Below are 16,961 nucleotides of genomic sequence, written 5' to 3' on the forward strand. Positions count from 1 at the left end.
AAGAAGGTCCAAAGTGAGTAGACACCTAAATGGTGGATGGTTGTGAAAAGCGAATTCATAAAAATGGCTTTCCCGTAAAGATCTGTCTGCCTCTGTCCTATCCACTCATAAAGAGAAAGCAGAGCAAAGCAGGTTGTAAGGCATTTATTTTCATTACGTGTTGGAAAGGGACAATTCCGTCTTCAGAACAATTACAGAGAGAATGCCACAATACCTACTGCATATTGCTTTACTGTTGAAACCAAAATATTGTCCATCACAGGCGTTTGGCAAAGCAACGGCAAAAAAGAGAATATATTACCATTGAAATCAATGCTGTTAGATGAAAGCACCATCTCCACTGTCAGATCTGATCAGGCAGGCAGCTGAAAATGCCAAAAAACAACTGCTTTTGATTTTTATGGTAAGCCACTCCCCCCTTTTTTTCCAAATGTTTATATATTCTGTACAAATCAGGTACAGAATGGGCAGTTTCAGAAATCATTGCCAGCAGGGCTGAAGCAAATCACTAGACACACTTGTTAACACTATATAGCTGGATCTGAACGCAGACATTGATGAATTTGTGAAACATAGTGCACTCAAAAATGGTCCCCAAGCTGTAACCACGCATAAGAGGACAGCGAAGACGGCAGGTGAAGGAGAATACCCAACACTACTCACATACGGAGAGCTAATTTTCTCAGAACTGCTGGGATCCCAAGGGATGATTATTTTTTTGCTTTAAGAATGACTTCATTTTAATATGTGGGTCTCACAAGGATATACACAAGCCATATAAAATATTGAATTAGAAATAAATAATAAAAGGTACATCTAATACATCTTTTATTTTTAATTTTTTTTTTACAGCACTGACTTTACAAGAGCATAAACAACTCTCATTTTTAGGGGCTGCTAATATCTGAAACAAAGAAGTCACTATTATATACTCAACATATACTCAACCTTTTAATAACTTTATATATGTATATATGACTTTTCACACAAAAAAGTTAAAATAATTTATACCTAAGAACTACTGTGTAAAGAATGAAAGAGGGAAAAGAAGAGTTTTTAAGGGTTTCCTTTAAAAGGGTGGAAAAGGAAGACCTGATTTTCATGAAGTGTCTACCAGCTGTTTCAGCTATTTCTGGAGTTCCAGGAGCCATCAACCAACACTTCACAGCACCTCGGGAGCCCTCCACAAATCCACCCTGGGCAAGCCTTTGAAGGAGCTCATGGGGCCCATGGGCACCTGCTCAGCATCAGCCGCAGCGGGTGAGAGCGGAGGTGGAGAGAGAGGAACAAGTCTCCCTGGGTAGCTATAAAGAAACGTGGAGTGAAACCCTGGCCCACCAGTATTAGTATGTCCACTGGCTTCAAGAAGGCCAGGATTTTACTCCCAATCCCTCTCTTCTCTCCTTTCCCTCCGTCTGCACCACATACATAGTAGATTTTCTTACAGTGATTTTTTTTTTCTTTAATAGGAAAACTGCACCACCAGCAGGGACTGACCCAGTCACCTGCACGTTGCATGCACACGAGAGCAGTTCAGAGCCTCTGCTCGCTACGGATGCTATCGTGCTTGTTTCGCTGAGGAATCATTCATGTATCTTCATCTACACCTGGATCCTCTAAATATCAACAAACTAATAAATTCTGTAACCATGTAAACATGGCAGAATCCATGGAGGATCTCAAACCCATCCCGACACAAACTCAAGTTTTGATGGCCTGGATCACAGAGTGAACAGCGAAAGGAAAGGCAGTGAAGATGTGGAAAGTACTTTTCTGGAGGTTACACTCCTCTCAAATAGATATTAAAGCAACATTACAAATAAAATCAGCAATGTGATCTGCAGTAGTGTGTCTGTTTATCTATGAAAGCAAGAGGAGATTATATTAAAGGAAATATTTTAATCTACACAAAGCATTTTCACATACTCCTAATTACAAAACACATAGTTGCAACACCATGAAGTCATTGTATACTGAGTACAAAAATCAATACATCTGTTACGAAGAAGGAGAGAAGAAAAGAAAATCTGCAAGGCAATGCAACTGAATTCCTGCAAGTATGCACATGGGGTGACTGCTACAAACTCAAAATAGAGTCTATTCATGACCCCCAAAACCCCCAAACCCGAAATTTTCTGCACAGCTGCGGAAGGCAAGGCTGCAAACTACTGTGCAAGAGCCTGACTCACTGCTGCCACGCAAAGACTTTGGGAAACCTTTGTTAATTTAAGAATTGGCAAAGCCCAGAAAGATTTTGGGGGGAATGGAAATCACAGAAGTATTTTTCCTTTGTTTTGCTCTTTTTTCCCAGTCAATTTAAACCCCTCTGGCCACATTTATTCTGTTGCCTTTCGACTGTATCCTGCCACTTTTAGCTACGCACTACTCCAGCTGATCGCTCTCTGGCTGAATACAGCCTGTAATTACCTGGAGAATTTGGGCCTTATCTTGAGCAATCCTCACTACCTTCAACTCCTCTAGAAGCCTCAGGGTTGGGATCTTAATTTGTATTCATCTACCATGAAAACAAATTAAACTGGTGGATTTCCAGCTGAGCAACCTGCTGCAGATCTCTTCTTTACAAACATTCATGCATTTTGAATGGGGATCTTCAGGCGATTTTATCGTTCAGGTTCCAGCAGCCTGAATAAAAAATCAGAAAACCGGTGCATCGCAGCTACCAGGCAGGCCGCTCGGTCGGCGCCTGCAGCACAGAGGTCCGAATGCCCGGCCCCGCGGTTAACCCAAGGCAGAACAGCACTGGCCGAATGGATGTCCTGCTGCAAAACCCACAAATGTCACCACCGATTATCACAGCCAGGCTGCGCTTTTGCAGTTCGTTTCTGCATAATGATCCGACTGTTCCGGGACAGCCGTCACAAACCAAAGCATAACATGGCACAGTCAGCTAGAGAGGGCAGCTGACGGGGGTGGGTCTGCATTACAGGCAATAATACCATGTAAGTTCTCTTCAACCGAGAAAAAATCTTCATCTACTGAGGCCAATTACATAACCTGAGTGGCAATCACAGTCAAATCTTCTCCATCATGCTAATACAAAAGCTGGAGAAATTCCAGTCAAGCTGATGGTGTTCCTGTGGATTTGTAACAGTGACATAGAACAGAATCTGATCCCTAAGCTAATTGGTGACCATATAATTTTAAAATAATTGCTCCAATCCACACAGCAATAGTAGCTTTGCCTCTGAAGTCACAGCAGAGCCTTTTCTACCCCATAATCACAGAATTCAAATAGCCAACATGGAAAATCTCATCCAGATTGTCTGCAAAATTTTAAGAGCAAGAGCATTCTGTGAATGTCTAACATTACTAGATTTTATTATTCTCACAAAAAAAAAAATGCTACAAAACATTAGCCAGTTTACTGTGAAGCATATCTTAAATTAAAACTATCCTGAACTTATCAAATGAGGCAGCAATTCAGAAAAGCACTTTAGCACATGCTTAGTAATATGTGCACGCTTGAATGTTTTACAGTTAAACACTTGTATGTCTGGATACTTGATAATTTAAAGTTTTGGCTTTAAAAAGTGGTCTCCCAATTTTTTCCATGTGATTTAGCAATATTCTACTATATAAGCCATAACAACAATTTTTGCAAGGAAATATAGTACTACAGCAATTGCATGGTAATTTATGTGAAAAATCTCTTGTAATGCCACATCACAACAGGTATCTGCATATCTGCACCTGGTAAATTAAAGTGATACCAATATATTTGATAAATAAAAATAAATTACAGACTATGGGAAAAACATGTCACTGATCACACCAACAACCTAAACTTGTTTTCTAGTTACTGCCAAGGTCTGGAGTAATATTTAAATATAGTATTTCTGTAAGCCTTCAGAGAATTACAAAATAAACTTTTAACAATCATTTGTAAACAAGTGTAAAATGCACAATTATATTTCAGTAGTTTATTTTGGAGAAATAAAGCAGTGCAAAATAGGCCAACCAAAATTCAGAAGGCAGCCAGGAAAATAAAAATCTTATTTGATGTTCTAACTAGGAAACAGCATACAGACATTTCAATTGGATCCAACACTCGGATTCATGTAAACATACTTAGTTTGAAAGGTCTTGAGTTACTAACCCAGTTTTAACATCATTGCTTCTTCCCCACCACCCAATTAAAAAAAAAAAAAAAAAAAAAAAAAAAAGCCACTGTAATAAAGGGAGCAAAAGGCAAATCTACAAACACTCCACCAGCTGGTTACAAGAAAGTACCATACAAAAATATGCACTGGCAAGCTCCTTCCTGAGGGTATCTTCTGTTACACATGTAACATAAAAAAAGACTTCTTTTTAAACAAACAAAAACAAACCCAAAACTGTAGATGTTGAATTTTATTTCAGTCATGGCTTTACGAAAGGTTTGGTCTATCATGACTACTTTTTTAAACCCTTAACTATTTACATCTGACTCACTCACACCACTACCCCCCAAGACCTGCAAGCTGCAGTCTACGTGGGATTCAGCAGCCTCGAAGCATACAAGGGTTATGAAGAGTGCCCAACTCATCTGTGCACAGTCTAGGAATTTGGCTGTATTTATGTGCACCCTGGAATTCAACAGATACCAGACTGGCGAGGCCCTTCCAGTCCTTATAGAAATATCTAAACTTAAAGTTAATACCCTTCTAGAGATGGAATAACCTTCTGTTGTATACATCATCCTCAAAAATCCAATCCCAGCTATAGAGAATTCCCTAGAACGGCACTTTGGGAAAACCAATCCAATGCCTCGTACAGGAAAATCATCATTTACACAAAGTAATTACTACAGAACACTCTCAGAAACGTCTTCCCCTACAGGACTGGTATCAGGCAGGATGGTGACATTTTGGTTTACATTTCCACATTTTGGTTTACTATTTTCTCCTTGGTCTACCTGGGCTCTATTCTCTTGGTCCTTTCCTTTCGAGTAGGTATCTAATGCACGACATCAACAAAACTGGTATTAAATGCCGCAGTGACGAATGCTTTATAAATGCCTGGTATAGGAAGATGGAAATTCCCTTATCTGTAAGCTAAGAGCTTAACTAAGGGAATTTTCTTAACACCACCTCCTTAAGTATATTTTAGGGCTTATATGAAGAAGGAAAGGCCACTAACTCTACCAAAATAGTGTCTATGTTGCCAGCACTGACAGACTCAGTTACTTCCAGTTTAGTGTTCAGAATTGGCAAAAGTTGCAGGAATTCTCAGCAGCAGAAGATGCTGCCATGCTAGAAGATACAATAGAGGGTGAACACTGTAGGATTACTGTATATCTCAAGAGCAATATATAATTTGGTTGTGCTATAGTTTACAAATGATACAGAGCACTGTTGTAAATCACCACACGGCTTCGTCTGACAGCTTGCAACACAATAACGAGGTCTCTAAGCTAGCGCTGTCATGTATTGCTACCTCACACAAAGCCTCACTACAGGCAATTCTGCCTATACTTAGTCTCCAGAAGAAAAAAAATGTACAGAGTCATGGATCTGTGAAAAGCAGCAACTGTGTTACTCCTTAGGATCTGCAGACCAGATGTACTGCTCTAAGGAAAATACGTGGCTCTGTTGGCCAGCCCCCTCGCAGAGCTGTCCCAGACCCTTCGCAAGGGCAACGGAGGGAGACTTCCGTGCTCTGCTAAGAGAAGAGCTGAAACCACTAACTCTTCGTGGATTTCACCGCTAGCAGAGGATTGAAAGGATGATATTTCATCTACCAAATCATTCATCCTGGTTATCTGCACCCTTTTTTTCAGATCAGCCTGTCTGGATCAGACATGTTTCACTATTGGCAAGTGTATTAGATGCGGCTTTCGACTGAGGCAATAAGGCCAGGGGAAAAACTGCAAAGCAGGAACCATGGCCATTGCCACAGTTCTGCACCCTGAACAGTCAGTCAGCTCTGCCCCACTCACAGCAAGCTACCTGTGGACACTGCGACTGGTAGATGTCTCAACAGATTTGGTTTGGTGATACTGAAGTTGTCTTAGCTTTCTTTTGCAAGGGCCTATCTGGAAAGAGGAAACGGGATATTTTAGGCAAAAATCTCTAGCACTGTTACATTCATACACTCCATTTCAACATTATTAACTTCTTGATATCATGAGGTCCGATATTAAAATGCTGGTCACCAGTGATTACAAAGAACAACAGAAATGAAAGAGCAACCCTCCCACAATGAAAGGACTAGTGTTAAAACCCATGTGTGTGTAAACTCACTACAGATTTGCAGCTGAAATCTGATGAAATAGATCTGGATCACTTTCTCACCCTCCCTCTTTCTGTCCATTTCATCAGCAAATCATGTTAAATCAAACGGAAGGGGTTTTTTTTGTTTTGCTTTTTTGTGTTTTCTTTTTCATTTTTCACAAATGTATTGTTACAGCCTGATCTGGTTCTGGGACCACAATTTGTATCCCTGTGGCTTTTCCTTAGTCCATGGCATTGGCAAGTTATTGAGAGGAAGCTTTCGTTGCCAATGTAGCGACACAGTGCTGCTGGAAGCTGGGGGACACTGCCGAGTTGCAGCCTAGTCTCTGGTGTTGCAGTTTTACTGAGCTGTTGGTCTCGCTTTCCACAATCCAGGAGGAGTCTTTTCCCATGACGCTGAGACAGCCTGTGCTAGCGCAGCATATCCGCTCGTCCATGATCCCGCTGGTCTGCTCAGCCAGGAGCTTGCTGCGGTTTAGCTGGGTCACCTCAGGTGCCTGGCCCTGCAGGACAGCAGCTATGTGGTTCAGGAGATCTGTGAAAAATTCGGAAACACCCTCATACCCTGAGAAGGGGAGAAAAAAGGGAGAGAGAGGAAAAAAAAAAAAAAAAAAAAAACAGGCAATTAAGTAATTTTTGTAAGTTCTTTCAACAGCCTTTTCTACTGATTTATTTTTGGGGCTTTTCTTGCCTTTGCTATCCTAAGTGATAGCAAAAAGGCTTCTTTTTCATGACATCACTTTGACTGCACAAGCAGGTGAGTATAAAGAGGAACAGAACCTCATGTTAACAATTAAGTTTATCTTTGTTCTGTTGAACTATTTGTTCAACAGAAAAAAATAAATCACCTTTCAGAACTTCTGTTTTATTTTCCTCCCAAGTATGTGTGCATATATATATATGTGTGTACGTCTTACCTTCTTTCAAGTCCAGATTTTTCCCTAGGTCACATACTCTGTGATACAATGTTAATCTTTTCCACTCTATTTCCAGGTTTTACTATGGAAACTGGCTCTAATGCACAGGTTCCTTGAGGGTCTGGACCCTTTCTAAAGTTTCCCCAGGAATATCCTCAATTAGGAAAACCTCAAAGAGCAACGGGCTGGCCTTATATTCTACGGAAAAGTTAGGCTGCTGCTATTCAAGCACTCTGATACTTGTCTAATTGAACCTAACTCAGCACTTAAAACATGTTCCCCACTATAAGCACTGTCTGGAAAAATGCTTGAGGGACCGAAAACTTAAATCAGTGGTACAGTATTTGGTAGAAATGCTGATCTTTGATTTCAGTACTGAAACCATCTGTTTACATGGTTAAGAGATTCCAAACAACGTACACTGCACAGTTTAACCATAACTAGGTTTCTTGTTTAAAGTAGTTGGTCAGGTACTAGGACATACTGAATTTTCAGTGACACAAAGGCCTGCAGTAGGTGTACAAAGTTTCTAGCTCCATTTTAAACATCCAGGAACAGGCACAGTTCTATTACTGTTTATACCTTAAAATTGAATCAGACATGCAACGTATCTGTACAATGCCTTGAAACATATTTTAACTGCTACTGCATTACCTAGGATTGGTATCAATTTGATTTTAATATTAGAGGTGCCATATGACATTCAGTGTATTTAGTAGGCTAGGATGACTGCTTAAAAATGTCTAAAAACGTATTTTAAAAGTGACCTAGTATTAATACCAGAGACTGAAGCAATAAACAACACTTTATAAGTCCCCTGTGAATAGCACGGTTCACACAAAGCAACATATGAGCAAAACCAGAGACCACAAAGTAAATGCACATTTTAAAACACTTTTAGCGTTGTGATCACAGGGCAGAAGAGTCTCACACATCTATAAATAATTCAGTTTAAATCTCCTTCCTCCTGTAAAGCCAAATTCCTATGGCAATAAAAACCCAGTTTCCTGAAAAAAACATAAAGCAGAAGGATAATTCAATAAATGTGGTGATTTTATAGTGTATTTATAACCCATGTATGCTAACCAATTAACTCTTATTTAGGTTGCTACACTGCTTTGGATTTTATTGTCATCAGTCACAGTTCTCCTAGATACTTCTTAACAGGTTATACAAAGCAATAGCAAAGTGAAACAACGGTTCCCAGTTCTCTTATCTCAAAAGCCACTAAACAAACTCAACAAAAAAAAATAACTAGTTAAAAACATCAGGCTTTCCAGTGACCCACACTACCCTGCTACAATCCATCCCTTGGCAGGGGCCAACTAGGACTTTTGTGGTGATAGAAGCCAGAACTGGATACCCACCTCTCCAACGGTGCATGTTATATTTTCTTGCTTATGTAAAAGCCACGGGATTAGCCTTCAAATCTGCTCAGAGTGCTTCAAACATCCTGGGAATAAGCCATCTCCATGGAAACAACTTTAATATTCAGAGAGGAGATCTGTAGTACCCTAGAGTGCTCTGTGTCTGCTCAGTTAAAACAAATCAGCCTTGTTTGAGGGCACATGGCAAACTCACAAAGAAGTTGCTTTTAATATTTAATGGGGAACAAGATGGCCATTTTTTCAGTCCTGAAATCAGCAGACATTACAGTGCAAAGAAGCAGTACACTTCAGGCAAGCTTCCTCTGGGACAGCCCTCTGCACACTAAAGGGAAAAGCCCCAAATAATGCTGTCTGGTCACTCAGAAAAAAAGCTCACAATGTAAAAAAACAGGGAAGGGAATGGGAAGAGGACCAGGATGTCTCAACTCTTGAGTCACAAGATGCCAGGGGAAGGCTGCACTATCAGTATTGCTGAACTCTCTTCACTGACTGCTGCTGCAAATCTTTCAAAAGTCAGTTGTGGGATGTCACTGTGCTGTGACAATGAGGAAATCAAGAGGGCAAATTAAATTACACCATCAGAAAGGCAGTGGAATTGGGCTTTATATTACACACAGGATCACTGAGAGGATATAAATTTTGCATGCCTCAAAGCACAGGTTGCATAAATCATGACGCAGCAGCTACTACACTAGCACAGCCCATTAAAACCAGTGCAGAAACACCAGAGTACACAAGGTCTCGATTTGGCTATGAAGAAAATAATCTTCAGTGTTCTCTGGTTGAGCACAGATAGGAAGGAAATCTACTCAGCACTGCAAATGAATCAGAAAACAAGTCCTTTGCCCTCACTTTTGTGGAATCAAGAAATGTTTCTGAGCATTTTCAAGCTAGTATTACAGATGTTACGTGCCTGATTTTTAGGAGGCTGTCCCTCATCTGGCACATACTCTGGTTTTCTGCATCTTCTCTTGGACAGGGAGAATTGGGACAGTCCATGTTCTGCATTTGCAGCAGCACATCATACACATGAAGGGCATGTCCATATCTGATGCTCCCAGTTCCCATATATATATAGCAAGGGATATTAAGGACAACAGGAAGGGCTTTTTCAAATACATCAGCAGCAAAAGGAGGACTAGGGAACATGTGGGCCCACTAATGAGTGGGGCGGGGGCCCTGGCGACAAGGGATACAGAGAAGGCAGAATTACTGAATGCCTTCTTTGCTTCAGTCTTCACTGCTAAGGCAGCCCCCAGGAATCCCAGAGCCCGGACGTGAGGGAGAAAGTCTGGAGAAGGGAAGACTTTCCTTTGGTTGAGGAGGATAGAATTAGAGACCTTCTGGGCAAGCTAGACATCCACAAATCCATGGGCCCGCATGGGATGCACCCACGGGTACTGAGGGAGCTGGCAGATGTTGCTGACAAGCCGCTCTCCATCATCTTTGAAAGGTCCTGGAGAGGTGCCTGAGGACTGGAAGACAGCCAGTGTCACTCCAGTCTTCAAGAAAGGCAAGAAGGAGGACCCAGGCAACTATAGGCCAGTCAGCCTCACCTTCATCCCTGGAAAGGTGATGGAACAGCTCATTCTAGATGTCATCTCCAGACACATGGAGGAAAAGAAGGTGATCAGGAATAGCCAGCATGGATTCACCAAGGGGAAATCCCGCTTAACCAATCTGAGAGCCTTCTGTGATGGAATGACTGGCTGGGTAGATGAGGGGAGAGCAGTGGACGTTGCGTACCTTGACTTCAGCAAGGCTTTTGACACTGTCTCCCATAACATCCTACTAGGTAAGCTCAGGAAGTGTGGGTTAGATGAGTGGACCGTGAGGTGGACTGAGAACTGGCTGAAAGGCAGAGCTCAGGGGGTTGTCATCAGTGGCGTGGAGTCTAGTTGGAGGCCTGTGGCTAGTGGCATCCCCCAGGGCTCAGTACTGGGTCCCATCCTGTTCAACTTCCTCATCAATGACCTGGGTGAGGAAACAGAGTGCCTCCTTAGCAAGTTTGCTGATGATCCCAAGCTGGGAGGAGTGGCTGATACACCCGAGGGCTGTGCTGCCATTCAGAGAGACCTGGACAGGCTGGAGAGCTGGGCAGAGAAGAACCTCCTGAGGTTCAACAAGGGCAAGTGCAGAGTCCTGCACCTAGGGAGAAATAACCCTAGGCACCAGTACACGCTGGGGGCTGACCTCCTGGAGAGCAGCTCTGCAGAAAACGATCTGGGAGTCCTGGTAGATGACAGACTGACCATGAGCCAGCAATGTGCCCTCGTGGCCAGGAAGGCCAATGGTGTCCTGGACTGCATTAGGAAGAGTGTTGCCAGCAGGTCGAGGGAGGTGATCCTGCCCCTCTACTCAGCCCTACTGAGGCCTCATCTCGAGTACTGCACCCAGTTCTGGGCTCCCCAGGACAAAAGAGACATGGAGCTACTGGAGAGAGTCCAGCATAGGACTACAGAGATGATCCAAAGGCTGGAGCACCTGCCCTATGAGGAACGGCTGCGAGAGCTGGGCCTCTTCAGCCTGGGGAAGAGAAGACTGAGGGGGGATCTTATCAACGTGTACAAGTACCTGAAGGGAGGGTGTCAAGGGGACGGGGACAAACTCTTTTCAGTTGCCTCGTGTGACAGGACAAGAGGCAACGGGCAGAAATTGAAGCACAGGAAGTTCCGCCTGACCGTGAGGGGGAATTTCTTCACTGTGAGAGTGACAGAGCACTGGCACAGGTTGCCCAGAGAGGTTGTGGAGTCTCCTTCTCTGGAGATTTTTAAGGTTGGCCTGGACGCAACCCTGTCTAACATGCTCTAGGTGACCCTGCTGAGGAGGGAGGTTGGACTAGATGATCTCCAGAGGACCCTTCCAACCTTACTGATTCTGTGATTCTATGATACACACATCCAGGGTCAGTAATTCAGGTGTACTCTGTATCTAGCTTGGGCTAGGTGAGATCAGCCACTGCAATACAACATTGGGCTATATGGAGCCTTTTTTATTCTTGCAGTTACCTGAGGTCAGACAAACATGAAACCCACATAGTATGCGGCTATGTCTACAGTTAACATAGCAGCACGTAACCACAGCTAAATATAGTCCAGGCAGTTTCCTTTCAAACAGGAGACACAATAGGCCTTTTAGACATTTATCTTCAAAATCTGTTCGAAGCATTGCTGCTGCTAAATGGAGCAGGTAGCAAATGACACCCTCCTACAGACACGTCTGCTCAGAACTAAACTTAATCTTGAGATGACAGCCGCAGTTTGAGGAAGTGGCAGGTTTGAATGTGATTTCAGTCTGCTCAGTGTAAATGTCAGCAGAGGAGGAAGCCAAGCCTTGGGGCAGTTGGAAAAAGCTTTGGCCAGGTCTGGCCCCATGCAGTAGCTTGAGCTTTGTGAAAGAGGCTGTGAATGCTCCTCTTCCTCTCCCTCCCCACCAAGCAGTGATGCAGAGATAATGCAGCAGGTCCTCAAATTGTCTATGCTGGCTCTAATCTGGCCCTGCTGTGATCCTTGCAGGACAGAATGACTTGAGAAAGAGGAGAGAGAGGAAAAGCCCCTTCCTGGAACCAGGAAACCAGGAACAGTGAGATCTAGTGACTCTCCTGGGCAGGGCTGAATATCACCTTCTCATAAGGAAAGTGCTAGCTCTGCTTAGGAAGACAATTCTTGAAGCTAGTGAGCCTTTAGGTAAATTGGCACCTCTGTTGTATTTCAACCCATCACTTCTTGTCTGACCTCAGCAGCCATTGAGAGCAGTTCACCTCTCTCAGTTCAACTACATTTTACAGATTTTTAAGACAGTTTTGTCTCCCCCAGCCTTTTCTCTTTCATATATCTGGTCCTTGCTGCTATCTTCTGGACTTTCTCCAATTAGTCTTCACCACTCCATCCTACAGTTGTAAAGCCAGTAACTATCTTCACTACTCACATGCCACCAAAAAATCCTGAGAGACATAATGTAGAGCCGTGCACAAGAAGCTTCCTTGTGCTCTCAAGTATCTTGAAAGGACAAAAACATACTATTAATTCAATGTCTATTCAAAGGCCAGTTACTGTGCAGATTGAAACACATGACTCGGGGTCAATATCAGAAACTTTTGCCTGGAGGTGGAAGCACAGTGGAGTATGATACTGAAGGCAGCTCCACCAGTTTCTGTCACAACAAGAAAACAGTACCCCTCTTTAAATAGTTAAATTCACCAACCAGCTATCTGGAATTTTCAACATTTGAAGAAAGCAGAAGTTCAGCCTGTGCACTTTAGTTCAGTCTGTGCAAGGTACCAAATCCAAAACAATACTTGCAAAAAAAATCCAGAACACAAATAGAAATGCAAAATGCAGGATTGCAAAGGGATGTCTTGCATCACTGACTTCAATATCCAACTGTCTGTGATATAGTCCCATTTATAAAACTGATCTGACTCCATCTCGCATCTAATTTAGGTTGGTTGGTTCATTGCTCCTGTCAGAACATTGTTTTCATGGGTTTATGGATTATATCAACACCATATGGCAAAACCAAGCTGCAAAGTGACCCAGAACAGCAAGGTTGGAGTTTTAAAAGGAAGCGAGTTGCTGTAGAGATAGACAAGCAAGACACAACAGGGTGGTTGCAGGACTGAGAACTGAGACTGAAAGACTACCAAGACTGAGGGCTCAAGATAAGATATGTTCTCTAAATACAAAAATACCTCAGCCATATTGAAAATTCAAAGTCTGTAACGGCAGGTTACAAACCACAGTTTGTAACACCCTGTGTGTGTCTCTGAAAGATGATTCTCAAGGACAAAAACCTCATACAACACAGCAATCACCTGACATGAGGTGGTATATTCTTTTCCTGTATCACATTACTGCATTTAACATATGAGACAGTGTTATTATCTCCCATTCTACATATTTACAGCTCCTTTTAGCAACTCTAGTGATCAAAAAGGTTGCACTAACAAAGCAAGGGACAAATTTACCCGTTTTCAAGATCTATTTTATTGTTTTAATCCAGGGTTCCCTTTTGACAACTTGCAAGGATATTTAACCCTCTTTAGCAAGTCCCGTACACCTACAATTTCAGCATCTTCCTCAGATTTCTCATGTTTTTGGTGTCATACATAAAATGAAATTTCATGAAGAATCAATTTGCAAAGGAAGAAATTTTCAAGGCAACAGTTTGCTGCTTCTACCCCATCAGTACCTTCAATGGGACAGTCAGAACAAAAATCATCCTAGAGGCTCTTCTAGAATAGAATTTATTGTTCCTTTATTTATCTTTAGAGTGAGGAACAGGCCTTGAAAGTTTAGGTCCCACCACAGAGTCCCACACTTTAGTATCTGGGTGTCTTGCCTGCGGGGACGGGCAGGACAGCTACATTACAGCTGGCCACTCAACTTCGGCCATTACCTCCTAAGAGCTAATATTTCAGTAGCACATTTCATAGCTTGATTAGAGTTCTGCCCTTGCTCGATTAAACAGTATCTGATCTTAGGATAATCTTGCCTACTGCTCTCCTGTCCCCCCATGGGTAAGACACCAGTAGTGAAGCTTCACACCAAGCACACGCACCATGGCTTCCACATAGCCTGAGCGGAAAGCCTTTCTCACCTGGGAATGCATTTATATCAATGACCGCATGCTGCCCAGTCTGATTGTTAATGATGATATCAATTCCAAAGAGGGAAACTCCCAGAGCCTGCCGCAGCGCCTTGGAGATTTCCCGGATGACGTCGTCATTTGGCCGCTCAAACACTCCTTCGATTCTATCAAGCTATAGTGGAAAAAGACACATTACTAAGGGACTTGGAAACAGTCTTTTTAGCAAAAAGATTAATTTTCAGAGGTTTCCAGTTGTACATCCACCCAATCTAATTGCAGAGAACTGGCGGCATGAAACAGAGAGAGAAACAAAGAGAAAACTCTTTTATAATTCAGAATCCTACATTTATCAGAAGTTCATCTACTCTAAAGTACCAGTTCTTTCTGTTTTATACTGGTGTGGTACCTCGGAGAGACCAGTCAATGTAGGACTGAACAAAGAAGTATTTAAAATACTAGATTCATACCTTAAAAATCAAACAAAGCTAGTGTGTTTAGTTGTGCACTGCAAATATTCTGGATATCATTTTGTTATTTCAATGTAGATTAATGCCTATGTTAAAGGACTGATAAAATAGACCCCTCCTGTTAATTAATTCCATCTAAACCATATAACACAGCAGAGTGATATTTTCAGGCAGAAGCTAATTCAAGTGGGACAGCTTTTATGGGGGTTTTGATGTGTGAATTATTCTGTAAACATTTATTATTACTAAGAATGGCTCAGGTTACTTGAAAATGTAAATTTTCTCACTACTTAAGTAATAGGTTATATGGCAGAAGTATACTGCGATGCTTGTAGAAGTGTGCATGGGATTTGTATGCATATGAGAGAGATGACATGTAAACCAAAAGAGCATATGCCCTCTGTAAGTTTAAAAATAAATTTTGCCACAAAGTGATTAATGACTAACACAAAAATAACTTTAAAACTTAGTGTGCCCATCCATGTTATACATAATTCTAAACTTAATCATTTCTGGCTATGAAGCTACTCCCAGAGTGTATGAAACAGAAAAGAATCTGCAGACTCAGAGATTCAAAGGACTCAGTCCTGTAAAGTGACTTTCAGAGCAGTTGCAGGCCCGAGAAATTGTTAGGATTCATATGTGTAAAGCTTATTAAAAGGACTGGTAATGCACACATTAAACTGCAACATGCTTGCACTGGTGGGCTCAGAAGACCCCCAGGTATGTCCTCTGGCCACAGCTCAGGAATGCCTGCGTTTCAGGCAGTTAGAGACCCTCTGTGGCCCTGCCCAATACAATTTCTCTGCTTGAATTTTCACCATTTGTCTTTCCTCACAGAACTGAGTCCTAGAAGGATGATTTATGCTTATTAAGCTCTCTGGACAGGAAAAGGCCAGATATTTGTATTCAGAATCTTCTTATCCCCTTTGTCTAGATTAACTTTGGGGAGTTTAGGCCTGGTGAGCAGCAGACAGGCCTGCTGCAGCACTGCTTCCTCACCAGAGTTCGGTAAGGAATACCAGAGGGACACCCAGTCATGCTGGTTCGTTGTACCAAACAGACCTCAGCCTGCAACACAGAAGCAGACAACTTGTGAAGGAGGGTCACTGGCTACTAGTGCTTTGATAAGAAAGGACTAGATATAGTTTTCCAGCCAAGCTAGAGGAAAAAAGACCAAGTGTACTTACTGCTGTTAAGACAGATGATGATTCTGGCTTTGAAACATTGTGGCTGTTGAAAAATATTGATTCTCTGTCTGAAATTAAAAGAATAATAAGTAAATTTATACTAGGTTTTGACTTCCAAAGGCTTAGTGCAGGGAACAGTAGGTGGCACTGCCGCCCAGGGAATCTAATCTTGATCACTGCTGAACAGTGTCCCCACATCCACCCGCAAAGCCTCTCCTGTCCCTGCACTTAGCTGCCAGCACAGGCAGGAAAACACTGCCCAGGTCACCCAGGGGTTTCAGACCTTAAGCCACTGGAACCGTTCAGGATTAACACAAACATGCTTTGTTTCCTTCAGTCACACGAAACCAATCTCAGTAAGATCATGAAGTTCATTTCTAAGTTGCTATACTCGAGCAACAGCTCCAATGGGAACGCACGCAACGGAAGAGAGAAGCTGCTCTCACGGCAGGCAGCAGATCAACAGCACTCAGTCTACAGTGTGGTCCCTGTGACCTGATCTCCCTCCAGAGGCCCCAGAGGAAGGCAGGAGGCACCCTGAAGCGACAGAAACCACTAATGCCTTGCAGCGGAAACCACGCAGAGAACTGCACCAGCACCTTCCTCCCTGCTCTTTCTGAGGTTTTACCAGCTGGGAGAAATCCACCACAAGTCTTCTCCAGGGCTTCTCACCACAGCAGGCCAATAGTAGTTTCCAGACAAAACCAAATGGGAGCTTCTAGACAAAATTCTCAGCAAGCAGGCAGCACTAGCACTACTGTATTTCCACCTCACCAGTCTCTTCAATGGGATATTTAAAAGCAGCTACAAGGCTACATATAACAACAATACGGAGTTTGTGAGAGCAAACCCAAATCCACTCTGCAGTCTAATACCACCATGCACTCCTGCCCTTCCTCCCATTTAGAAAGGCTCTGTGCTTTCAGACAGTCAGCTCCTGGGAACTCCTCACAGCTCTTAGATCTGCTTAATCACCAGAGGTGCTCAGTCAGGTGCCAGTAGCACAGCCCCCTCCAACCTCTGCTGATAAGGGCAAGGCAGCCAGACAGTTATCCTAATCTGCCCACAAACCTTATTTCTACACGGGTTCCCAGACAACTTTACAGTCTCACACCATCTGATGAGACATTAGCTAAGGTATTTTTAGAAAGATACCTTAAAGCCTTCACTTCCAGTA

The 16,961-nt window shown here is 42.7% G+C and overlaps 1 protein-coding gene across 2 annotated transcripts in view; it reads right to left on the reverse strand.

Annotated features, from left to right (window-relative positions):
- Window positions 1–1,879: 1,879 nt before the first annotated feature.
- The window catches only part of ITPK1 (inositol-tetrakisphosphate 1-kinase), a 155,767-nt gene continuing 140,685 nt past the window's right edge, over window positions 1,880–16,961 (reverse strand). For both annotated transcript variants that reach the window (XM_062576991.1, XM_062576992.1), the window contains 3 exons: window positions 15,785–15,852; window positions 14,137–14,299; window positions 1,880–6,798 (listed from right to left, as the gene is read on the reverse strand). In XM_062576991.1, the coding sequence (XP_062432975.1) occupies window positions 6,476–6,798; window positions 14,137–14,299; window positions 15,785–15,852 (554 nt within the window). In that variant the 3' untranslated portion in view covers window positions 1,880–6,475. The remainder of the gene's footprint in view (window positions 6,799–14,136; window positions 14,300–15,784; window positions 15,853–16,961) is intronic.

This window comes from Rhea pennata, chromosome 5 (genome assembly GCF_028389875.1).
Source record: "Rhea pennata isolate bPtePen1 chromosome 5, bPtePen1.pri, whole genome shotgun sequence".
NCBI classification, from domain to species: Eukaryota; Metazoa; Chordata; class Aves; order Rheiformes; family Rheidae; genus Rhea; species Rhea pennata.